Genomic DNA, 27,346 nt, shown 5'->3' with positions numbered 1-27,346 from the left:
TCATTTTTTTTTTGCCCGTTATTCTCCAATCTTCATTTATTAAGGGCATTATAATATTCTTTAATCATTTAACCTCATCCAAACCCTCAGATATAGCGAAGAATAAAACATCGATGCTGCTCTACCTATGCCATGAAATGGAATCTTTCCTTTATTCGCGTTGTTTATCTATGACGTCAAGATCTCGAACGTGGTCGATAGTTTGTTGAGGCAAAACTAGAACACGGTTATGTTTTCCAACAGAGAAATATTATAAATATGTAGCCATATATCACTTTTTAACATAAACGCTAAATGGCTCTTGGATTAATTTTAATCGGAATTCTTCTGATACTGCCAGGGAATCTGTTTGAAAGCTTAAATTCGCACCAAACAGGTTTGTATTTTTGTTTTATTCAGCTGTTTTCGCAGGATAATTTGTAAACACATGAACACAAAAACATTTAGATGACTTGAAATGTTTAAACACCAACAACGTTTTCTGGTTCACTTTCCCTAGTAAGTAATTATGAATAATTGCATAGTACAAAGACATATGTGATTTGTATAGTAAGAAGGTCTTACCAAGGATTTGTATAGTAATCTAATACTATACAAATCCTTGGTCTTACTATACAAATCCTTATTCTAAATGAAGTATACAAAAGTTATTTACAAAAAATGTACATTGTATGGATATGATACAATGTAGCAAAGCAACACAAGCTCTAGTGGACCATTTAAATCGAGCTGAAGTAGTGTGAGCCCTGAGATAATCATGGCATAATCTATACTATTAAAAGAGAAGACCTCATTTTATGTGTCATTTCTCCTCCTTCCACAATAAATTAATCATTGTGCCTTTGTGTTCTATAGGTACCAAACCCGAGGTACTATGCATAGTCGCATTTGTCATCTACATACATGTATTATGATTATTCAGATTGAGTTATTTTTTATAATCGTGTTACGATTTTAAAAGGAACAATTTAACAGAACACAAAAACATCTATTTACAAACACATTCATCGATTTGCGTGTATGACGTTAGAAAATTTTATACATCACATATTTTTGTCGTTTAATGTTTAAATACAAACAATTTTAAAATTTCACATGGGCAATGTTAGCATACAGGGCAGGGTTGGCAAAGTATTGCCCACCCGGGAATTCCCGGGCGGGAAAACCCGGGTTTTCCCGGGCTGGGCAATACTCCCAGAAATGGGTAATAGTGGGAATTACTGGGCAATATGATTTTTTAAGCTTATTTTAACACAAAATAGTAAAGACTTGTTATAGTTTCATAGTATAACAGCTAAATATATACTTTTTATACAGATAACCATTGACAGTCATTTCTAGAAAATTCAATTTCATTCTCTTCTCTATTAATTTTATATGTAGGCAGAATACAAGATTTGCACATTTAAAGATACCTTTTAATTCCCAAGTATTGTTTCAATAATCCAAACTTTGAAAAATGCATTTTATTGCAGTGTTTAAGTGAACTGTTAATTTTAATTGTTATACATTCATATTGCTAAATAAACACCCTACAGGGTCATGCCATTTATAACACTTATAAAATTGAAAGGACTGATTATTGTTACATAAACAAATCTGTGTTCTATCTGAAAGGACTGTTAATTAAAAGGACTAATTATTGTTACATAAACAAATCTGTGTTCTATCTGAATAATTACTTATTAATTAGTGACAGTACATATACATTATTTAAATGTGATGTTTCTTTAATATATGTAATTGTTAATTCTTAATAGGAGCTACATTTTTTTATATTCATTTGAAAAAAAATGATATATATTTGCTTTCTATTTACAGTTTGCCAATCTAGACAAATGCTAAACAAACAAAATAGGGTATAAATATCTTATTGAATGTATTTCATTTGTGTTTATCACTGAATCCTCTTTAAAATTCAGACAAATATTTTATATTACCCAGTATTGCCCAGTATTACCCACTAAAACCCAGTAAAACCCGGGTTTTCCCAGTATTTCCCACTGGGCTGGACAATACTCATAAAACCCGGGTTTTTGCCAACCCTGATACAGGGTTAAAAAATCAAAAGTATGTAAGAATTATTTCAGAAATTTTTAAGTGCAGAGTCACGTTATAAGAACCAAAGAAACACAAAAAGTCGCATATATACAAAACACACCAGCAAAAAATGAAAGATAATACAAACACATTGACGGGATGTTTAAGTACCGAGCCACTTTAAATGGATATCTCATAAAATATTACCACAGTAAAATAAATATTAATAAAAAAAAAGACAAATAAAAGAACAATATAACACGTTGTTATGTTTGATCATAGTAATTACATGTACAGACAATGACAGAAATGCGAAATTATGGAATTTAACAGAGAGAAAAAAATATCTGACTTTGGAGAAAGCTTTAAAAAATTGTACTGTCTCCAAGTACCTATGACTTTTGATACCTTTTCTGAAATTCTCCATACAAAATCTTTTACAAAACTTCCTACATGTACAACAGTTTACATACATTGTACTTTCAACCAAGCTCTAGATGCCTGCAGTTTTGCGGGTGTGTTCTAGTTAGTTATTAATTAGGCCACACCAATTTAATTTCTTGTTCTACGGATTTTTGGACTTCAAAATTTGGGGCGAGCGAGCGATTTGAAAATTTAAATAAAAATATATTTAATTTGCAAATTTTTAAGGCGAAGCTTGAAAAGTAGAGGCGAGCGATTATAATTTTTTCTTGTAAACATAAAATAGTAGGTTTTGACAATATTAAAGCTTGATTTATCACTTGTACTTTGACATTTCTTTAATTTCTGAAGTATTTTTTCCCTGTTCACCAAGAAATAATTAAATCTGGTCTATGTACATGATGTACAGTCAGGGGTACTACTTGTACAAGTGTATTTTATTTACTTGATATATATGTTGTGTACAAGTTATCATTTTGTACAAATTATAATTTGTACAAAAATATTGTACAAATTATAATTTGTATTTTGACTTTGTACGAATTACAATTTGTACAAAAAGTGCCTGTACAAATTACAATTTGTACAAAATTTGACCAAAATGCACTTATAACTTGTACAACAGTTTTAAATATGAATTTTGGTGAAAAATGCATTGATTCACACGATAGAATTGGAATGATATGACCACAAATTAAACATTATTGGCAAAATAAATCATTTTTACACAATTTAAAAAGGCTGATTGATCTTCAAAATTTTTGAAAGAAAAAAAAGTAAACAAATATGATTTTTAATACCGGTATATAAACTACTTTTCTTAAACAATACTGTTTGATTAGTTCTTATCGTTATTTTGATGATTTTTTTTATTCAGAAACTTTGCAAAAACTGTAATATTTGTATAAAATTGATATTTTGGATCGTGAAAGATCGTGTACAGCATTTTGATGATCGTGAAAAGGATCTCGAAAGATATGTTGCCACTTATTCATTATTTCAAAAAGTCCATAAAAAACAATCAAATATTTCTTTAAACAAGTGATGATTTATTATTGTAATTGGTACATCAAAAGATTGGATTTACATGACTTATTCCACTTCACTTTTGTTTGTGAAAAGATTGATGGTTCAATGCCATTAGGTCTGATGATTTTATAATACTACACCAACTAGTTTTCTTATACTAGTAAAAATAAAAGTCTGTCTGTCTGTTCTGCATTAGTTTTATGTCGTCATAAAGTTTAGATTGTCTCAACCGATTTCCGTTAAGTTTTATGCACAGTCATAGATATTCATAAAACAAAAAAAAAGATCCTTGTTGAAAAAAAAAAACATTGATTTAAAAAAACGGCAGAAAAACAACTGACACATTCCTGACTTAAGCATAGTCATATTCCTAACCAAATGGTGTGTTTAATCTTGCTTTTTTTCTGGGATATTTCTTTGTCTAAAAGTCAAACTGAAGCAGTAAAATACACATGTTTGTATTCACAGCAACGGTTCCTGAGCTTCAACGTTCGCTATGGTAAGCAGTTAAAATGCCTCTAAAACAGGTCGTCATCGATTTGAGAGTCAAAAGATGTTGTGCAATACCCGATTCCATAAATCACTAGATCGCCTGCTCAAACGAATGATAAAGAATACTTTTGAATTTTGTAACTGAGGTGTACTGTGTGGTCATTTAATATCAATTCAATTATTTGTATCAATGCTTTTTTTCACCAAAATCCATAAGATAAATTATTGTACAAGTTATAAGTGATTTTTTGTCCATTTTTGTACAAATTGTAATTTGTACATGCACTTTTTGTACAAATTACAATTTGTACAAAGTCAAAATACAAATTATAATTTGTACAATATTTTTGTACAAATTATAATTTGTACAAAATGATAACTTGTACACAACATATATAACCTAACTTTCAGCTGCAAAATAAGTTTGTTACTTCATTTAAACATGATTAAAGTTGCCTCCAGTAAATGTTTAATCCATTTATTGCATTAAAAACGTCATGTTTAGGCACATTAATTTTGTATCTTACTGAGTTATGAAATATTTGAAGTTAAAGTAGGACCTGGAATTTAGGTTGTGGACCTTTTAGTTTGGAGGGTCAAAGGTCCTGGACCTTCCAGTACCAAATGTTTATTTGAACCCCTGGTGTACCTTGTACATGTGTCTTGAAAATTATGGATAGATAGAAACTATAAAGCTGACCTGTGATCATCAGCAAGACCTGGCCTTGAAGGCATAAAACTTTGCTTAGTGCTCTGAGCACAAAAATCATGCTCCAACATGAAATCCAGCAATTTGATTGGTTGATTTTAGAGTCTGAGTACAAAAATCATCACATGCTCGAAAGTTTTATGACTGTGAGGCCAGATCTTTAAATGGGTACTGGTAATCAATTGACTCTTTTATTTTAAATACATGAAATAGAAGTTATAGGTACATTTTTGTACATGTATTTTGAAAAGGTTACTGGTTTTTTTCTTCTGAAATTGGGCAGAAACTAAAGAAGATGCATTTTAGAGAGAGACGGCAGAAAAATATAATATATCAACAATACCAGATAAACAAAAATGATTTTGGTTATGAATTATTTTCTAGTCTACAATGTTGGAGAGTGTCTAAATTTTGTATGTTGAAAATGCACATATACAAATGTATATGATATATATAAGGCGATGCAGACTCTTTATAACTCTTGTTCTGTTCCTGTATCTTTGCTGTGTGATATTTTTCATAGTGAAAATATTGTTATACATACATTAACATAAGGCCTTCAGTTACTGTAAGCATTAAATATGTTTGACTTTTTTTGTTTGTACATAAACATTCTTCTGCAGATATATATATATATGTTGTGTACAAGATGTATGTTTGTACAAATTGTAATTTGTACAGGGTTTTTGTACAAGTTAGAAGTTTTTTTACACATAGCTTCTTGCACCAGGTGATACAATTAAGTTTATCTTCTAAAATGTATCAGGTCTTACATTCAATTGTATATACTTCAACCAAACATTTAGTGCTTTTGATTTTGTCCTGAAACTGGAAGTGAGAGGATACCTGAATTGTTTAAATTTAAATTTTATATTTTTCTCCTTATACCAAAATTAAAAAGTCCTTATGTGTTCTTGTGATGTTTTTGTTTCAATGCTTAGTAACGTATTAGACTGTATCGTACATTTTGTAGTTGTGGAAATATGCGAAACAAAAGACTGTGTGCTTGCCTTTGTGTTAATTGGTTCATATAACACTGATAAAATGTACAAAAAATCTGTACAAATTATTAAGTGTAACTTTGGTCCCATAATTGAGTTTGTTTGAAATACAAATAAGCTGATGTATAACTAGAAATCGTGGGAGAACAGTTTTCTGTGTCCTATTATAGTTAGCGGATAATCTTCATCACTTCTCTGTGTGCATGTACATATATCTTTTGTCTTTTTAAATTATTTTTTAAGATACATTCCTGTTACAATTTTGAACTTCACTGCTATTTAATTGTCTTAGCTCATAGGTTTTACTGTATAGTTATATTGTCTTTGATCATACATGTATGTGTTACAGTATAGTTATATTGTCTTAGCTCATAGGTTTGACTAAAGTTATATTGTCTAATTTGCTCATAGGTTTTACTGTACAGTTATTGTCTTAGATCATAGGTTTTACTGTATAGTTATATTGTATTTGATCATAGGTTTTACTGTATAGTTATATTGTCTTAGCTCATAGGGTTTACTGTAAAGTTATATTGTCTAATTTGCTCATAGATTTTACTGTATAGTTATTGTCTTAGATCATAGGTTTTACTGTATAGTTATATTATCTTTGATCATTATAGGCTTTACTGTATAGTTATTGTCTTAGATCATAGGTTTTACTGTATAGTTATATTGTCTTTGATGATAGCTTTTACTGTATAGTTATTGTCTTAACTCATATAGGTTTTACTGTATAGTTATATTGTCTTAGCTCATAGGTTTTACTGTATAGTTATTGTCTTAGATCATAGGTTTTACTGTATAGTTATTGTCTTAGATCATAGGTTTTACTGTATAGTTATATTATCTTTGATCATAGGTTTTACTGTATAGTTATTGTCTTAGATCATATAGGTTTTACTGTATAGTTATTGTCTTAGATCATAGGTTTTACTGTATAGTTATATTGTCTTTGATCATAGGTTTTACTGTATAGTTATATTGTCTAATTTGCTCATAGGTTTTACTGTATAGTTATTGTCTTAGATCATAGGTTTTACTGTATAGTTATATTATCTTTGATCATTATAGGCTTTACTGTATAGTTATTGTCTTAGATCATAGGTTTTACTGTATAGTTATTGTCTTAACTCATATAGGTTTTACTGTATAGTTATATTGTCTTAGCTCATAGGTTTAACTGTATAGTTATTGTCTTAGATCATAGGTTTTACTGTATAGTTATATTGTCTTTGATCATAGGTTTTACTGTATAGTTATATTGTCTTATTAGCTCATAGGTTTTACTGTATAGTTATTTTGTCTTAGCTCATAGGTTTTACTGTATAGTTATTGTCTTAGATCATAGGTTTTACTGTATAGTCATGATAGTTATTGTGTAGACTAATCAGAGAGTCAGCAGAGCTAATTGTATCATCCTGTAATCATAAGTTATTTGTTTCACCAATGGAACTTGTGAATGATAAAAGGAGAACTTGATCATTGATTTTGCCATAATTTATATTACGTGGGTGGACAGTATTAACAGGGTTTCACAGAAATCAGAAGTTATTGGTCTTGAAATCAAATAACTGTAATGAAATGAAGCCAGAAGGTTAATTTCTCCATGGAAAAATGCATGCATTTTATACATGCACATGAAGACTGATAATTTACAGTTTAAATGTCCAATTCAATCACTACAACACCAAGTGAATGGTACCAAGACAGACTGAGACAGACAGACAGACTGTCTAAGCAGTAGTACTATAAATGTATGATACAGGGATCTCCATGACCTGTTTAATGATGGCGCCCCGCCATGGTTCATATATCTTCAGCCATTGTCAAATAACCACGCCATCGTTAAATTGTCTTGCGCCATCGTTCAAATTTATTTCGCCTGATGCCATTTTTTTTAGCAACTATAATCAAATGCTTGTCATTGCATAACCCGTAGGATGTTTGTATTATAATCCAATACAGTTCTAACACCTGAGGGATATCCGGATTAAGATCGCTAATCACTTGTACCTGAGCTTGTACAGGTAGATCGACTAACCTATCAGATACCCATTTTAGTAGTGACAGTTCATCCATATATTTATACCACAGAAGTTATCAATGATTATGGCAGAAATAATGCATTCTTATGATTAATTGTCTAATGTCCAGTTGACTAAAAGAAGATACAATGTAAGAGATAAACCATAAATGTAGTTTAAGTTATACCGCATTCCCACTAGGCCACGATCGTACTACCATCTGTGAAAAAAATGTAAATTTTGATGATCATAGTATGATCGTAGTAAGGTCGTATCACGGTCGTGGTGAGATCTTCAAGATCGCGATGAGCGTGGCTAACTTTGAACATGTTCAAAACAATTGTGGTGCGGTCGTGGCGAAATCAGGTCGTAGTAGAAGCGTAGTGAGAGTGCACTAAGATCGCAAAGGTTGCTATACCATCGCAGTGAGAGCGTAATTCTATTCGGAGAGACTGTGCTACGATCTCGCAGCGATGTTACTACGACCTCACTACGACCATCACGTTCTCACTGCGACCCAACTATGCTTCCACTACGACTATACCACGCTGTTCACGACCATAGTACGATTCTAGCACACCCTTGCTGTCCTCATCAGGCTCTTCTTATGACCGGACTACGTTCATACTACGACCATCATTCTCATATTCACATAAAATATAATAAATCTCTCCAGGCTTTGTTTGTCTGTATGTAATTAGGAATTCTTGTCCATTTTCTCTAACGGCTCAACCATACTTCTCGTTTTTATACAGATTAGACCGTTGGTTTTCCCGCTTAAATGGTTTTACACTAGTAATTTTTGGGGCCTTTATAGCTTGCTGTTCCGTGTGAGCCAAGGCTCAGTGTTGAAGGCTGTACCTTGGCCTATATTGGTTTACATTTACAAATTGTTACTTGGATGGAGAGTTGTCTCATTGGCAATCATACCACATATTCCTATATCTATTGACACATCTGTGTCATCTTTGCTATCATTCACTAAAATATCATCGTTTGAGCTTTATGTACCAGGCAGCAATAGGTTGTAATTTAGGTTGGATTGGTCGGTCCTTCATCTCTGTTTGAACAGGATTCGATACTATCAGGGCTCCCTCTGCCTCTACATCAACCCCTACCACCACGCCCACATTTCTAGTAGATTTTGGTGGCATGACTGTATTGATTCTGGGTAATCTACGTATTAATCAGAAATAAAAGGAATGTAACTGTATCGATATGGAACACTATGTTAACATTATTGCTGAGAACGTAGTGAGATCGCGGTATGAACGTAGTATAATCATGGTAAGAACGTGCTATAATCGCAGTAGAAGCATGGTAAGATCGTGTTGCAATTGGAGAACTCTTGGTATTGTCGTAGTGAGAACATGATGAGCATAGAAAGATCTTGATAAGGGTAGTAAGGTCGCAGAATAAGCGCGGTGAGAACGTGGTATGATTGTAGCTGGATCGTTGTAGAAGCGTAATGAGGAGGTAGTAACATCTTGAAAGCAGCTCATACTGCGACCACCACGATCTAAATTTATTCTTGATCGCGGTAAGCGTGGTGCGATCGTGGTCAAGTGGGACTGGGGCTTTAAAAATACAATATACATGTATATTCCAACAACATAAAAAAGACAGAAAGTTGCATTGACTACTTAAGATTCGTACCCACTACGTATACTGTTCTGAATACTAGTTAAAATCTGAACATGGAAAGCGTGACAAATTCAATTTCCATTGAGAAAATCTGTGAGTCTAGGGAATATGCCATTATATGGGTTTATTGATCAGTGTTCTGAACATCTTGTTGTGGTGTAAGTAAACACTGTTATCAATTAACAGCTGATGATAGATTTCATTAACTAAGTCACTTCATTGATTCATCACCGTCCTCTATCTCAAAAATCTTTTTATGTGAAAATTGATATGTTTTTAAACAAGGACAACCATTTCTAGGATATTTGTGACGTCAAAGCCGTGAAATGTAGTCAATAACTTCCTTTATTTAATATCTTACAAGTAAAGATAGTTTTCGATTTCTGGATATCGGTCAATATTACCTTAGGTTCCGAAAGTTATACGTGGCAAAGAAGTTACTGCTGAATGAGATGCACTATATCCAAAGGGTTATTCTTGGCTTGTCCTGTTAGGTTAGAATGTATGGTAATTTGTATTGATTTTACAAATTATATGCCATTCTTTGAAAATCTGGTTGTTAAATGCACATTTGTGGTATGGATCTGTATAAACTAAGTTAACAGTCTTAAATAATTGGAAATAATGATGATTTATTTCACTATTCCTACATGCATGTATTACCCTGCTCAAACAATTCCTAAATTCTATCACAGCTTTGCGGCATGAGTAAATTTAATCAGTGCACGTGGCTTCTTATAAATTATATCGTATAATTTATAAGTCAAAACGTGTCATGAGACTTCAACAACACTACATCTAGTATATAGATCTTACATAGATACATATATGGAAATAGAACTTGTTATGTTTACTTTAGTAAGGGCAATCAAGCATTATACTGTCTTGGGGTAGACCAGAAAGTAGTATGATCATCTATGATCAACAGATAAATCTGGTTTTCTGTGTTTACATATATAGTACATGTATCAGATTTCATAAAAAGATTAGCTCAACACAATGAAGTGCATTATGCAATTGCCTGAGACTATTATACCTTTGTATTGTAGTAGTCTCAGATTAGTGTACTGCTGTTCTACATCCTGGCAATTACAGGAAAGGTCTAACTCTTTAACAGAACTTTAGCTGTTGCTTAAACTTTATTATACAGTATACAGTTACACATACATTCATTGTATCAGGACAAGTTGAGTCTTGCCATCATTTTACTGTAGCAGTAAACACAAATAAAACCTAGATTTATTGAAGAGTTTACCAACATAATTATATTTTATATTGCCATTTAATGATTAGATTAAATGAATCTATATTTCCTGTCAACCAATCATCTTAATAAATGTTGATGTGATTTATTTAAATGAATCTGTTTCCTCTTGTAAAGTTTTTCAGTACATCAATAGATCTTGCAAATGTAACACACTGATTTCATTTGCATTCTAAAATAAAAAGCAAATATACATATATAGTCTATAGCTTATTTCCTTTCATACACAGATTAGAGAACTTTGGCTATAGATGTTGTTTTGCCTACATGACAGATTTGAAGCTATTTTTGGTTTTCAATAAAATTGAATTTCATCTTGGCTGAGGTTTTGATAAAAATAAAAAGATTAATATCTATGATTGATTTCTGTATCATTGCCCGCTGATTGATGTAATTTTGGTATTCATTGGATGTTTTTTCTTTCAAATTTGAACAGAAGACTTATTCATGCTTTCATAACTACTGATATTTTAACTACACAGATCGATAAAGTTGTATTAATTACATTCAATTAAATGATTGATATGGAAATGTTGCATTGATACATTTACAAAGGAACTGATGTACTTCTAGACTGCATCAATTTAGCTCTAAACCTTTGAATGCTTCCATAAAATGTTGAAAGAATGGCTTTCATCACTCCTTACTTGCTTCAGAAAAAGATAAGTCTTCGTTTTAATGGTAGATACTTATTGAATTGTAACTGAATGATAATAAATAAAATGATCATGGCTTCTGTGACAAATCTGCCCATTGATTTCCTGTGCAATAAATCTATTTTCGTCTACTCCTGTTATAGGATTTCCATTCAGAACACCCTCTGTATACATGGTATGCTGGATAACTCCTTTGTTATTCAAACTGTTCAGATGAATGAAATACGACAGGGGTAATGAGTATGCAACACCAACCCAACAACACAAGTACACTAAAAATTAAGGCATCTTAGTAGTCTATTATGTCTTTAAGAAAAGGGTAATGGTCTCGTCATGTGGCAAAGAGATAACTGTTTAAAACTAAGTGTTCTAATAGACAAATTTATTTCATTGCAGTATTCAATCTTTAACCGCTACCCCTTTTCTGATATGTCACAAATATCAGAAAATGGGGAGCAATCAAAGTTCTATTTTCAATTAGATTGATCTAATTAGGAATTGTGAAGCTTGTCGTACCATTTTATACAACAGATTCCAATGGTTAACATAATGAAGGGTCTCCATGAAAAATAAGTCTACACTTGGTATGATACGCCCATATACAGCACTGAAATACATACATAGTGAGGGCAGTTAGGCTTTATCATCATTTGATTTGTATTAAATCATATAATTTAGACTATACTAGTCAGTAGGGCATGATTTGTTCAATCAATATACACATGATACATTGATGTAAACCATTGTTCAGGCTTTTGTTGTAAATATGATTATAGGACAATTTGATTCACCAGTTAATGAATGGTATAAATGATAATGTTATAATTAGATGTACATTGCATTAATTACAACAAGCATTATAAACAAATGTAAGTACTGTAAATATGCATTCCTATTTTTATGGGAGTATAAAGTGTTACCCTTTTCCATCTATACATGTGTACATCCTAAAATTAGTTTCCGCTCTCTGACTTACATTTGCCTCTTCCAAATGTTATGAAACATTTTAAAATACACCACGCTTATATGGTTATACCCACAAAACACAGATTATGTTTGAAATTAGGATGGTGTCACTTTTACTTATTTTGAGTCCTGCGCCTTTATTACATTATTGGCAAGCAGGGCATCATCTATGTTCTCCATTTATTTTTTCATGAAACAAACAACACAGAAATTTGACAAGCCTCTACTCCAATAAATGTAACAAAGTGTTACTAAGATATGTATACAGATTATTCATATAAATATAAAAAAATGTGAATAAATTAAAACAGTAATATTTGTTAGGTTTACATGGACATTTTTCAAAATTTAAATCATAAATGTACAAATGTAGTGCTTTTATATCTCTGAACAATAGTTTCATCGATATAATTGATTTCACATGGAATGTTGATGATGCTGATTAATTCTTGCTTGACAATTAATGTCCAAGTTTTTGGTTAAAAGTTTTACTTTCTGGTTCACAATGTTACTAGCAGTAGCATATGGTTTTGTTGAGAAAATCTTTTTAGATATCAGATTTCATCGTTTTGGATTTTGAAAGTTTACACAAAATGAAGCAAGTGATCATCACAAGCAAAAAACAGCTTCCTGTTTTCATGCAAAATGTTATAATTGTCCCTTGCTTTCGATTTGTTTTAATAACTTTCACAAGACATGTACAGCATTCAACTCTTTAAAATACATGTATACATGTACAGTACATGTACGAAGTATATTTTTCAATAGAACATTTTTATTTTGCAGCAGATGAATTTAATGAATATGCAGAACTAATAAGAAAACTTCGTTTCCTGGCCAGACATGAGTCCATTGATAATCAGGACAATATTTTAAAGCAACGATTTGAAAAGAAATTTCACGAGCCTCGTAAACATGGTAAGTTTCGATATATAATGAATTTACTAAATTACAATTTAATTCATATAATAAAAGAAGATGTGGAATGATTGCCAATGAGACAACTCTCCCCAAGAGACCAAAATGACATAGATATTAACAACTAGTAAGTCACTGTACAACCTTTAACAATGAGCAAACCCCATACCACATAGTTAGCTATAAAAGGCCCCGAAATGACAATGTAAAACAATTAAAACAAAAATAAACCGCCTTATTTGTGTACAAAAAATGAACGAAAAACAAATTTGTAACACATAAACAAACAACAACCACTGAATTACAGGCTCCTGACTTGGGACATTATACTGATATAAGAGGATATAAGTGCCAATGACACAACTCTCTAGTAAAGTTGTAAAAGTAAACTATAATACAGCCTTCAACACTGAGCCTAGACTCACACAGGAAAGCAAGCTATAAAGGACCCCAAAAATGAAATAGTAAGAATTGTATTCTCCATGCCCTGAACCCATTCATGTATTTTGTACTAAATTGTGTTTATTTTATATTTATATACTGGCATATACCAGAATATGAAATTATATTGTATAAACCTTAAAGGCTAAGAATCATGATCCATGAAAGGTTTATACAGTACTAAGATATTATTGGTTTTAAATCACTGACATCCATTGGAGAAAGTTAATAACCTTTAGATGTCAGAGTAACTTTATAGGTCATTGAACGCTTCATCAATTCCTTTGTTAGAATCAACATCAAATTTGGATTATTATTTATTTTCATCTATGGCCCTTGACCATTACCTGTATTTGTCTTGCTTGTCCTTTTCACATTTCTATGGACATTGACTTGTAATTATATTTGTAAGGGAAGATTTTTATAACATCATTAATTGGGTATTTTTTACATGCTCATTATATTATATGCAACAGTTTTGCTGCTTTTACATTGTTATACAAATTTCTATTTCTATGGAGACACCATTATTTCCACCAATCTGCATGTTTGGTATAGTTATACATTGCCATGGTCATTGACCGTTTCACATTCAACATGTTCAATTTTCATTTAACCTTTTTAAAAATGTTTAATTGGGATATAAAAAGTGAGATTTTCCTTCCCATAATCACATTTTGAATGAACTAAATATAGTTATGTGTTGTATTTAGGTTATTGATGTTGAATGGTAAATGGTAATGTTAAATTAAATGGTAAATGTAAGAAATAGTGTTAACCTAATGTAGTTTAAAATGTACATTTCCATGTATTGTAAACATCTCTTAGAAGGCTTCCTTTGTGTCAAATTGTTTATTGGATTGTGTTTCTATTTGGTAAACATTTCAATTTTGAATTACATTTTGGGGTCATAAATTGTGAGAGGTCATGCACGTCTCTGATCATGCTGATAGTTTCCCAAGAAGATAAAGTACAAAATATATTTCAAACTTCCATCTGATGTTTTGCATAACAACAAGAAAAAAGAAAAAAAGGAATGGCACTTTAAAGTGTTGTTCTATTATTGAAACTAATGCTGAAAATGAATTTGATATATATGATTAAGTGTCCATTACAAGTCTGATATGATACAATCACTCAGATATCCTCTTTTAGTTAAATGAAATGTGTTTATATAGAAATAAATATGGGAATGAAAATACGCAATTATGAATTGAATGCTGCTTTTTGTAAATTTATTGGGGTGTAAAAGCGTTGACCGAAGTACATTTTGTATGAAGCGCGGAAGCGCTTCATACTAAAAATGTGCGAACGGTCAACGCTTTTACAACCCTATAAAGTTACAAAAAGAAGCATTCAATACTTATAATTACATTTTTTTAGCTAGAATCATGAAAACACGATTTTTATCAAGTTTTCATTTAATTTACCTGTGCACTTTATTGTGGGACCTCGTGTCATCATGAATGATAAATGTTATTGTCTAATACAATTGTTTCAGGAATAGCACGAGATGTGCAGTTGGCCAATCAGAATAACGTATTATAATGAAACATACATCTAATGTAATTATTACTTGATATGCACAATATTTACTAAATGCCAAATGTTAAGAAAACAATCAAATACTAGTAGACATAATTGAGACCATAAAAAGAACCCAATGAGCATTAAAGATGGCTCCAATACATAATTTTTAAAAACATGTAAAAAACCAGTTTTCAAATTCTAGTGGTTTTAACTGTTTTCCGATATATTGACCCTGTAATTTACTTAAATTTACAGGAATTGACCTTACATCACTACATGTATATATATCTAAAGTTGTGATCAGAAAGAAATATTATTAACTTGTATGGTTGATAAATTGTTATTGTCTCTACTTCAGCATCGGACTGGCAAGAAGTTGTTGGCGAAGACAAAAGATTACAGTCTATAGAAAAAGATGCCATTGAACCAGACGATACTGAAAAAACTTCAAAGTCGACAACAGCCAAAACTACACAACAAAATGAGACACCGGCCGCTCCACTACCTCAGGTTCAGAATAAACATACGGACAATAGTTCATTAACTGCTGGCACAGATCTATATTTTATATGTAAGTATTGGTAATGTGGACTAATGTCTCAGACACTGGCCCCTCCACTACCTCAGGATCAGAATAAACATAGGGACAATAGTTCATTAACTGCTGGCACAGATCTATATTTTATATGTAATTATCAGTAAAAACCACATTTGACCATGCATTGATCCAATTTATGAGTTTTGGTTATACATGTACTTGGACTGCTGTCTCATACTCAATCCTTCCTTTTAATTGTTCATATAAACCATGTTTAGTATATGTTAACTTACATAATTTCTCCAGTGGTCATGTACATTTTTTTGTAAGGTCAAATCATACAGAAAATATAATAGGTTTGATTTCCTGTTTCATTCTTCTTTTAAAAAAGCCCTGTTTTGCAGCAGGTGAAGTGTGTTTATTGTGTGAACTCTTGTTTCATCCTCTTGCATTAGACTAAGTTAAACTTGCATATTAAGATGACCCTCACAACTGAAAAAACTGACCATAATGGAGGTAATATATAAAAGGAAAGGAATATTCATCGCTCATTTGTGAATATTAAAGATTTGTTTATACAGTATTACTGAGACTTCAATAACAGTAGTCTTGGAGTATTACCCCTGGATAATTCATTCAGTTCAATCATATACTCATTTCTAATACAAAACTGAGATTCACTTAGTTTTAGATCTATATAGTGTTCACATTTGGGATGTGTCAAGATGGACAATGTCAATTCAGAGACAAATCAAGGAAATAAGTCTCAGAGTATGTTCTCAAAAATTGAGACAAGTCATTTAGGTGTCCCAAAAAACTCTCTTATGTGGCATAACAAAGTTTTGCAAATACTTGCAAGTCCGTATAGACTATAGTCAAATATAATTTTAGTAGTCTGGAGTATCAGAGTAGTGGCATACATACAAACTGCAGCCTGTTTAATGTTATAGACAACAACTTTACATTCAATTGATAAACTGATTTTAATTCTTTGCATCATAATTACAAATCAAATTATTTGTTGACAGACTATTTTCCTACATTTACAGTGATTGTAGCCGTATGCAGTTTGGCTGGTTTTGTCGGCCTTATAATGGCAGGTGTATGTTGGTATAGGTAAGTGTTACAACAATAGATGCTTCTTCTGGTTTTGATGGTAGTTGGATAGTTAAAACAACTGTTACTAGCTTCCTTGTTATTGAAGTAATGATGGACGTTTTACTGTGAGACCTCAGACTGATAATGGTCAAACCTCAGATATTATATCATATTAATTTTCTTTATTGTTTTATCATAAGTAAAGCTGTCCGTTTTCTTGTTTTCTTGTTTTGGTTCTGATATGTCTGGGCCTTTTTTTGGTTGTTGCTTACTCTATTGGGTTTTACTCATCATTGAAGGCCATGCAGTAACCTTAAGTTGCATACAAGATAGTTGCCTCATTAGCAATCATACCACTTCTGCTGATTGAGATTTGTTAATCTCTTTTTGATGGTCAGTTTTTGTTATGAATGGTGATCTTTGATTGACTATTGTTATATCAACAGTTTGAACAGCAATGTATCTATTTTGTTGACTTGCGTATTGTCGAGATTCAATTTAGAGTTCAACATGTTTAATAATGTTATTTCCTGAGGGGAATGACTTGAGAATTAACAATAAATTTGGCTATTTCTTCATTGATTTTAGATTCTATATAAGGAAGATATGCCCCAGTGGAAATTAGTAAGAACTTATATTTCAAAAGCTTTCTTATTCTTGTATTGTAGGCAACCTATTTTCTCTAAGTATTCATGATAACATTTTATATTGGGTTCAATATTTCAAAGAAGAAGGTTATTTGTTTTAAAATGATCATTTAATATCAAAATGGCATTTCATACATTTTTTTCATTTTGATATAAGAAAGAAATAAGAAACTAAATGCTATTTAATGAATCATTCAAATTTAGATGTACTTTTATAAATCATGATACCCCATAGGGTGTTTATTGTCAGGTTTTTCATTGGTAAGACCTGTTTACCTTCAGATTTTATCCAGAGAAGTGGGCAGTTTCACATCATTTCATGGATATGTTCTTCATATATCAATGGTTTTTATCTGGTCTTTTTCAATGATAAAATTCAACATGTAAGCTGCAAATTTAGAAAACTAATGCAATGCTTTTATTGACGAGAATATGTGACTTGACTTTAATAACATTTTTATTTGAATTGTGCATGTTTAGATGAAAGATCTGTTTGAGTTTGCTTCAATAAATTTGACTTTTAGTCATTATTAGAATATTAGTTATGATTTACATTTTCTAAGGGAGATGCATTAATTTCCAAATTTAGAATTAAGGAGAAAAAATAACATCAATATCACCAGTAGGTTTATTGATTATGAATTCTTATAAGTCTTATTGCTTATTTAATATAAGAAAAAAACTAAACTGTTCAGAAACACAATGAAATTATGGTATTCTCAGCTTGCTTAACATGTAAATAGATAATTTGTATAGATACATAAATGTACAATTTATAAAAAACTCACTGACGTCAATATATAATTTGATCTTGTAACCTATTTCTAAATATATACTAAAACAATTAAGTGCAGAAAGTGATAGAAAACCATGCAAAAAAAGTAAAAACATCTATCAGAAAATAAAAGATAAAATAGAATGACATTTGTCATTGAGTAGATATCTAGGTCTTTCTTCTAACACATTGTTAAATAAAGAAGAGCAGACATGAGAGAAACAATTATTGACCATGTCGACCAGTTCAGTACTTCATATTACTGGAATAAAATTATCTGCCACTGACCAGAACATCTATGACAAATGCATGATGGCTACAGAAACCCTGAATGTCTAATCAATGAAAAATAATGTAATATAAATTCAAAAATTTTTGTGATATTTTTATTTTTGCTATAATTGGGATCAGATAGGTTTAAAAACAAACATTTTGAATGTAAAGGTAGCATTTTGTTATTCAGAGTATAGAAACCATTATTAACCAGTTTCATTTAGTACTTTTCATTACCATAATAATACAGTCCTTATCTTTCACTGACCAGAAGATCTATGATAGCTAAATAAACCCTGAATGTCTTTTCAATGAAAACAAATAGATTAATCAGTACAACTCTGTGTTTACCTGTATCATTTACTGTAAATTCAAAAAAAATGTGATATTTTAATTTTTTGGGGAAAATTGGGAACAGATATTTGAAGGTTTAAAAAAAAATGAAAACTCATTTTGAAGTATATATGTATATATCATAATATGTAGTATTATTTGTATGGTGAATTTCTGAAATCATAGCAATAAATCTCACTTTCGTCCATTGTTCAACAATTACATTAATAAATTCATGCAAAAGATTCTGAATTTAAAGTAAACTAAGCTGCAACCAGATCAATTCCCTGTTTTAAATTGCACCCATCAGAATCTGGGTAGATGATGTGTTTTTATTGCATGAGAAGTTAAGGCCCTCACGAGTAGAAGATTATTTAAGATATAATTTTTCAAGATTTTTGACAATTTAGAGCTCGACATAATGACCTGTCCATTGTTGAAGGCTATATTATCCACAGAATTTTTGTTTTGTACTGTTAGGTTACTGTCTCATAAACATATTTTGTTGTATTCAAATTTTAGGAAAATGTACTTTTACTGTTAAGGAAGGACAGAATATTACATAACATTGGGAAAAAACATACATGCTGAATTTGCTTTGGAACATCTAATTGTCCATGAAATTTAGCAGAGCTAAGTACAATATGAACAAAGCTCCCTTTCTGTCAGACAAATGTCAATGATTTAATTAGTAGTCCATCTGAATATGAAAGAGTCACAAGACGACAATCTGTAGACAGTAAGATCAAACGTCAGTCTACTAACCAGTGCTGTTATGACATTTGTCAGATAAGATATCAATACTTATCTTCCCAACCACTGAGAAAATAATCTATACTATGACCACTTTAATACGCTTAACTTACATATTACAGGAGTGCTGGGCTTTAGTATATTATTTATGTACTGTTGGAATATAAGGCTTCTATTTGGGAACTTTAATACATGTACTTTAGAATTAGGGACTTCTTCTTAACTTTTAAATTGCATGAATATGGGGAGAATCCAGCATTTATAAAGTGGGTATTTGCTTTAAACTGAAGATATATGAAAAAAAAAGGGGGGGAATGTATCCTCCCCTGATTCCACCTCTATGGGCTGTTGGAATATAATGCTTTGTTGTGAACTTGAATTATAAATACTAAAGAATTAAGGCTTATTCAGACTTTTGAACATTTAAAACTTTCATACTGTATATTATTTCAGTACTATAGGAGTTTAAAGGTATTTTTGAGGAAAATAATACTTTGGTGTTTTGATTTCTTCAAAACTCTTTAATTTTTATCCTGCATTAAAGGTGAATTTGTTGGCTTAATTTGTTTTCTGAATGTGTCAATTGCCTTCTAACTTTTAAGGCTATACTACTTATCTCTGACTTTTGCATACTTATCTTACATACTGATCAAATCTTATTTCAATATTTTTGTTAAGCTGTAAGAGTTCATTGATTAATCATGTCCATGGAAAATAATCTCTTTGTTTTGCGAATCACAAGGTGAAAATTGATCATTTTATTATTTTACCTAAAGACAACAAACAATTGGATATTAATTATCACCTGTAATTTGTCCCTATTTTTCATCTATTAAGATAAATTGATGTATGACAGGTGTTTCAATAGTTGTTATGGCAACAGATTATTTTGTACACCATCCCACCTGTTCCAGGTATGAAAGTTTAACAACACTGCCATTGGTAATTGTTCATTGATATTCTTACTATCTGATGTTTGTTCTAATTACGTGGCTGATTGATTGAGCTCCCAAGGGAACCCATATATAGAATATAACAAGTGGGGAGAAAATGCTTTTACAAATCAAATGAAGAATATTTGCAGTACAGATATGAATGGACAACTGATATTCACAAAACTATTTATAAATGTTCAGGAAATTGAATAATCATTTGAACTTTGAATGAAACAATCTCAAAAGCTTGAAAACCAATACTTGTATAATGCTTATTCAACAATTTCTCTGGTATCAGTCTCTGTAATTAGTTATTTTCAATACACATATTTTCTATTGTCTGTGTATTGATTATTTTTAAAATATTTAAATCCTCCCACAACTGACCTAAATAAATATTTATTTTAATGTTTAAATGTAATTACGCATATTGTCATGTTTAAAGATGTACCCTGTAGCAATTTATATTTGATAGCGCAGTTTTCCAAGTTTAGTCTCCATACTATTGTTACAACAGATCAGTTGTACAGTGTAATCCTATGATCTGAATTGAATTTAAATATTTCAATGGCTGATGTTTATTATTATGGAAATAAATCTTTAAGAAAATAAAGAAAAATGAAACAAGATTTAAATGGATGATTGCATTAAATGTTCCCTTACTACATTGTAAAATAGCTAGTTAAAAAAATTAAGAGCAGATTTAAATTTTCGACCATAAGATCACTGGGAAATTATTATTCCTAAATATCTTGTTTTACATATATCACTTATTCAAAAAATATTGCATTACATAATACATGTAAAAAGGTATCCATGCTGTGACCTCAAAATCTTCCCCCAGCTTGCCACAATAAGATATTTTGACAATGAATTTCAGTTGTCAACATGCTCAATGTAGAGCATTTTATACCCTGTGACATTTGTGAAAACAAGCGGTCTACACGTACACAAGTTCATACAGACTTTTTAAAGAATAACTATTCCTGAATTATTTCATTTCACGGCAAAATAACACTTTAAAACTTGAAACACATGTTTGTCAAAAAAACAAGGATGAAACTGGTTTATTTAGAAAAAAGTACTAGTAAATAAAAAAAAGGGTTTTGATCATTGTCAAGTGAAAAAAAGCTGATATAATTAGTTGACAACTTCACTGGGCAAAGTTTTAAAGTCTACCTATAAATAAGACAATAACATATTAAGTGTGGATTAAATTAAAATCCTTCCTGTATGCAACCATTGACGTGTTTTCTTTAAGTCTTTAAATTTCAAATCACGAAGTCTTACATGAGTTATCTAACAGAAATTCAATACTATATCGTGTTAACGCTAATATTTCTCTATCCATTTTTAATTAAAGGAAGATTAATGCCAATATCAATTACAGTTGTTTTTCAGTTAATATGTTCAATGATTGTATGATCAATAGAAGACAGCAACAAAAACTTCTAAGCAATGATTATTGTCACGTGAGGAACAGACAAACAGGAACATTTGAAGTGTTTAGATTTATTATTTAGGTTCTTAAGCACTCTCAAAAGTTCCCTTTAAGAACTCACTCCAATGATTGGTCTTTTTATTGTTCAATAGAACAATGTTCCTGGTTATTGAACCCATGATGTCATCAAGAACAACGCTTTATGTTATTCAAAGCGTATAAAGAGTGGCCTTTAGTGGAATCGTGATGTACTGATTCTTTTGTGCATTAATGTTCAGAGACTAATATAAAAGTAAAGGAATGTGGTATGATTGCTAATGAGACAACTTTCAACCAAAAATCAAATGAAGTGGATGTTAGCAATCCACATGTTCTCCATATTTTTGGGTTTAAAGGCTTTATAAAGACACTAATCTTAAGTATATTATTAACCATTTTGTGAATATATACTTATAGTAAAAATCATTTATAAGTCTAATAACTTTTAATTGTAATAGTTGTTAAAAAAAGTTAAAAAAGACAAACCAAAACAACTTCTTTGGTTGCAGGTCTCAAGAATGCTTTATTATTGAGCATGTTTTTTTAGCTTCAAGATTTATGTTCTGTCTGTTGGTAAAAATGATATTTTAGCTATGATAGGATGAAATGATTTAATCATAAAAATGAATGGTTTCTAATTACATGTATATGTTGTTGTTTCAAAATCATAAAATTGATATTCCTAAAACTATAAAAAGTCCTTCTTTAGAGAAATATCACAAGTAATTTACACATCTATTGGCTATTTTTTGTATTGCCTGTTAAACAAGCTTAACAATCAATATATTTTGTATAGATGCCTTGTGGTTTGAATTCATTCTGGCATATAAAAATTTGAATTATTGCAAATATCTGTCTTGAAGGATATAGGAATTGAAGACATTTTTTTTATGAGATGAATATTTTATTGATACTATATTTATAGTTGTATCAGTGTTTTCCTTTTTTCACTAAGGTAAGGTGGGTGTTTTAAAAAAATATCTTGCAACCGGGTGGTTTTTTTAAATGTCCAACCTTTTTTTATTATTATTGTGGGTGCACGCGGGGGTCACAAGACTTTGTATAGAAATTGCCTGCACAGTCTGAACTTGACAACGTCTTTATTTGGTGTCGTTTATTTATTGCAGATTGAATAAAAATATAAAAGCTGCTAGTGAAGTAGACTATCCAGCCTATGGGGTTACTGGACCAACAAAAGAAAGATTAGGGTCCGGTCCAGGAGATAGAAAATTAGCACAGAGTGCTCAGATGTATCATTATCAACATCAAAAACAGCAGATGATAGCCATGGAAAAGTAAGGCCTTACTGGGGATAAGCTATGTTTATTTTTAAATTTTATTCAAATATTCATTAAAGCAGATTAAAGAAATAATATTTTCCAATTAACATACATACATAAAAACATGCACCTTTAAATACAAACATTTAAAAAGAAAATCAACAGATATAACAATGGGAAAGTAAGACTACATTAGAAATTCAAATAAAACCAAAAAAATCAACAGATGCAACAGAGAAGTGAGTCTTAGGGTAAAAGTTTAAAATATATGTTAAATGGAAGGAAAAATTAGATTTGAAATCATGCCGATTGATTCAGAAGTAAAATGAAGATAATGATTTTGTTAAGCCTAAGTATGCTTGCCAATGTGAAACACTGTGATGATCAAGCAATCAGCAAATCACATGATAATAGATATAGACAAAGAAACGTTGGTAAATAAAATTAAAAAAAAGATACTGTATTTAACATGTTAAAAGAATTGAGAGTATCACCTTTCAGAATCATTGATTTTATCATCTTCAGACAAGATAATTACGTTTTACTTTTCTCTCTTCAATCCAAAGTGCTTAAGGGATTATAGTGAAGTGTCAAGGAGTGTCTTCATGATAAAGTTATCAAAATAAACCAATTATTATTCCCAATACATGCAATATTAAACCTAGATTTTCATACAAAGATGAAAAGCACAAAAGGGGTAATAGGTACATAGCAAGCATAAATAGCTTATATGTATACTAAGATTTGTTTAACAATGGAAGCATGGTATTGGCAAAGAAATTCCTTGATCAAGTATTCTATTTTATTGTAAGATATAGGTCTATTGGGAAATCAAAGAAACTGTGGATTAATGATATAATAAGATACACATATTACGATCATGTTCAAAATAGTATATCAACTACATGTATATGTGTATTTTGAAATATCACCGTTTGATAGATCAAATTTGATCATCTTTAATTCTTAAATTAACAAGTAATCATGATAATGTCTTAAAAAAATAATCTCCATATGCATTACAAATGACATTAAGTGTTGATACATGAATTTCAGGTCATTCAAAGAGTAAAACATTTATCCATGATGGCATGGTTTGCAAATTGACAAATTAATGGAACTGTCTTATTGACATATACCTCTCATCTTCTTATATGCATATGTCTGACATGATCAAAACTCTACAGGAAAAGGTACTGGAGTTCAATTTGAAGGCATGCGAAATATTGTGGCCAGGGTTTAAAGATGATGATCAAATAGTTTACCTTCTCATTATAACTAGAGTAATTTATAATTAATTCTATTTATAACAGAGCCAATGGTGAGATGAAACATGATGCATCTGAAGATGAGTCTGAAGAAGAGAATGAGGAAGGAGATTATACTGTGTATGAATGTCCTGGTCTGGCACCGGTAAGTTACTCCCAGATGTACATGTAGATGTAGATCAAGAGTTCGAAAAGAAAAATGGCGAGAGGGGGCAAACTAGATATTGAAAGGAGTGGAACCTGTAAAAAAAAAATGCATTGACAATATTTGTTGCTGTACAGCAGTGATATTCTGAATACACAATCATGAAAAAAGTAAATTACAAATAAATTAATATTACTCTTTTTGAAACCTGATCTAAATGTTATTACAAAAAAATAAGTAAAGAGAAACTTGATATAAAACCATATTTTCATTATTTCAAATGGATAAGCGAATTTACATGAACATGTTCAATAATTATAGAGATCATAGAGAAACTTGATATAAACCCATATTTTCATTAAATTACAAATGGATAAGCGTATTTACATGAACATGTTCAATAAAATGGAATTAAAGATTAGAGTGGTCACATGAATCCTCATGCAATAGGTATCAGTGTGAGACATGATAACATGTATTGTCATGCGATAGGTATTTTCGTGACATTCGATCACATATCTATTGTCATGGAATAGGTATCTACGTGACATCATATCACATGTATTTGCATGTGATTTGCCACAAATCCTGTCAGCCATTATTAAATAGGTGATTTTGACAAAAATATTAAGAATTTGGACATTCAAAGCAATTAAGATTAATCATTTGTTACTTAGTCAATGGCATGTCATAAATATTGAAAGAATGAGCAATCCTTACAAATACAAGTTGTCTGGTAAAAATAACTTAAGCAGGTTTAGAATATTAAAATTTACATGCCAAGGGAGATAACTTAACTTTTTATTTTTTCAGACTGGAGAAATGGAGGTTAGAAATCCCCTCTTTAATGAAGAAACTCCAGTTTCTAAAGGTCCTACAGAAGACCAAAAAGACACACAGTAATTTGGTGTTGGAATAAAAGCTGCATTTTTTAGAAGCTTTTCAGAAATTTTGTTTATTTATCTTCTTCCCTGAAGAGTTCTGTTTTTAGTATCTATGTTGTTTCTGTTGATTTTTAAAGTGCTCTGTGATCATATGTATTTATTGTTTTGTTTTTTATATAGAGATAAATAATTTTCAAGATGCTATTTGTTACTAAAACAAATGGTTTGAAATTTAAATTTATGATAACTTTTCTAGCATCATGTAACAAGTTTCTAATTATAAAATTAAAAGAAGAACCCAGGTTGTGAGATAGTTTACAGACCGGGAGCTGGTCTTCCTTTGAAAAATAATTTGTTGAAGAATTTCAATACATTCCTTTTATATTTATTTTACTATTATTAACATTCCCTTTATCATAGTTATCTATTCTGGTTAGTAACACAGAAATAGTTAACCAATGTATCAAGTTCTCGTGATTTCTGAATATAATTTTATACTGAAAACTGGAAAATTGATAAGTTTTCAAAATTATACACATTTAGTAGTGACAAAGAAGAGAAAGAAATCCTTATTTTATGATCTCATATTTAGAATCAGAAATCCTAAACATTTATTTATTTGTCAATTCATAATAGTTAAGCTTTAATCTATGATGATCATTTTACGCAATTGCATTATTTTGTTTTTATCAAACAGGAAATTTTCTTTCATTATTTACAATGTGAATACTACATTGTTATCATTATGTATTTTGTCTGTATTGAATGGAATATATATTTACATTTAAAGAAATTATCCTGTTAACAAATGTAGAAATCTGTGGATAAGAATCTTATTTGGAAAAATTCCCATTTACACTTTTTTCTTAGGGCTATTCCAGAAAAAAATGTATGGGGGGGTTGGAAGGCAGTTTTTGTCAGCACCCGCCACCCAGACAATTGTAATTGAGAATTATAGTGCATTATAGTGACTTTAGTGTGAAAAGTTGCTCTGATACTCATCACCCATGTATTATTAATACAACGTGCCTTCCAACCCCCCCCCCCATACATTTTTTTCTGGAATAGCCCTTACACAGATTTCAAATAGAACAGTTTTACATTTAATCGAAAATCTCAATTTTTCATTAATATTATTTACTTTTCAAGTATAATTCATAATAATAAAAACTATAACTGCTCTTGTTGAATGAGCACTGTTATTCATGGGAGTTTTTAATCTCAAATTTTAAATTTCTACATCTGTTTTTATGTCAATTTTTTAATTATGTCATATTTATAGTCAAAATTATCATGGTTCTCTTAAATTTCTCTATTCAAGATCTGAGAATCTTGAATGTATTGAAAAACTATATAGATCTGAGGAACATCTTAAGATCATGTTATAGGTACTGGTAAGAAATATTAGGTTGGCCATCAGTCAGTACTTCTTGATAAATAATTACCGGTAATTTTATGTTAAAGTATACATTTTTGTAAACTAATAAGGTGGTGTAATCAGAAATTGGTATGTGCAATATTTATTAAAGTTAATTAATATTTAATTTTCTACGGTACAAAAAAATGTCTTAAAAAAAAATCATGTTTTGCTTATTCAGTTTTGTAAATATACTGACTATTACTGCCAAAAGAATTGTGAATAAATCACACAAGTATGAAAAATCAGAAGTTTCATGTTTTCTTGAGGAAAAAAATAATGTTTTGTAGAAAACAGTTGTATTATTATTGCTTTACACAAATTTCTGGATTTTTTTTGTTACTGGTAAATTTATTTTGTATATGTCAATAAAGAAGAAA

The 27,346-nt window shown here is 30.5% G+C and overlaps 1 protein-coding gene across 2 annotated transcripts; it reads left to right on the top strand.

Moving 5' to 3' along the window:
* Positions 1-153: 153 nt before the first annotated feature.
* On the top strand, positions 154-27,346 carry LOC139511394 (neural proliferation differentiation and control protein 1-like). 2 transcript variants are annotated; one of them, XM_071298094.1, is made up of 8 exons: positions 154-376; positions 13,038-13,169; positions 15,499-15,711; positions 16,728-16,794; positions 23,100-23,267; positions 24,566-24,665; positions 25,479-26,420; positions 26,618-27,346. In XM_071298094.1, the coding sequence occupies exons 1-7, from the start codon at positions 295-297 to the stop codon at positions 25,566-25,568; spliced, it is 852 nt and encodes a 283-aa protein (XP_071154195.1). In that variant the 5' UTR covers positions 154-294; the 3' UTR covers positions 25,569-26,420; positions 26,618-27,346. The 2 variants fall into 2 exon arrangements, with proteins under 2 accessions (XP_071154195.1, XP_071154196.1); XM_071298095.1 differs by having other exon boundaries at positions 160-376; positions 26,629-27,346.

The sequence above is a fragment of the Mytilus edulis genome, chromosome 2, assembly GCF_963676685.1.
Source record: "Mytilus edulis chromosome 2, xbMytEdul2.2, whole genome shotgun sequence".
NCBI classification, from domain to species: Eukaryota; Metazoa; Mollusca; class Bivalvia; order Mytilida; family Mytilidae; genus Mytilus; species Mytilus edulis.
This window is presented reverse-complemented; position numbering and strand designations above follow the sequence as displayed.

What these genes read in the sequence shown, in the direction of transcription:
- LOC139511394 (XM_071298094.1), top strand. Translation starts at nt 295, where the DNA reads ATGGCTCTTGGATTAATTTTAATCGGAATTCTTCTGATACTGCCAGGG. An exon ending in CTTAAATTCGCACCAAACAG is followed by an intron (nt 377 to 13,037) that starts GTTTGTATTTTT and finishes TTTATTTTGCAG; the next exon opens with CAGATGAATTTAATGAATAT. An exon ending in CAGATGATAGCCATGGAAAA is followed by an intron (nt 23,268 to 24,565) that starts GTAAGGCCTTAC and finishes TATTTATAACAG; the next exon opens with AGCCAATGGTGAGATGAAAC.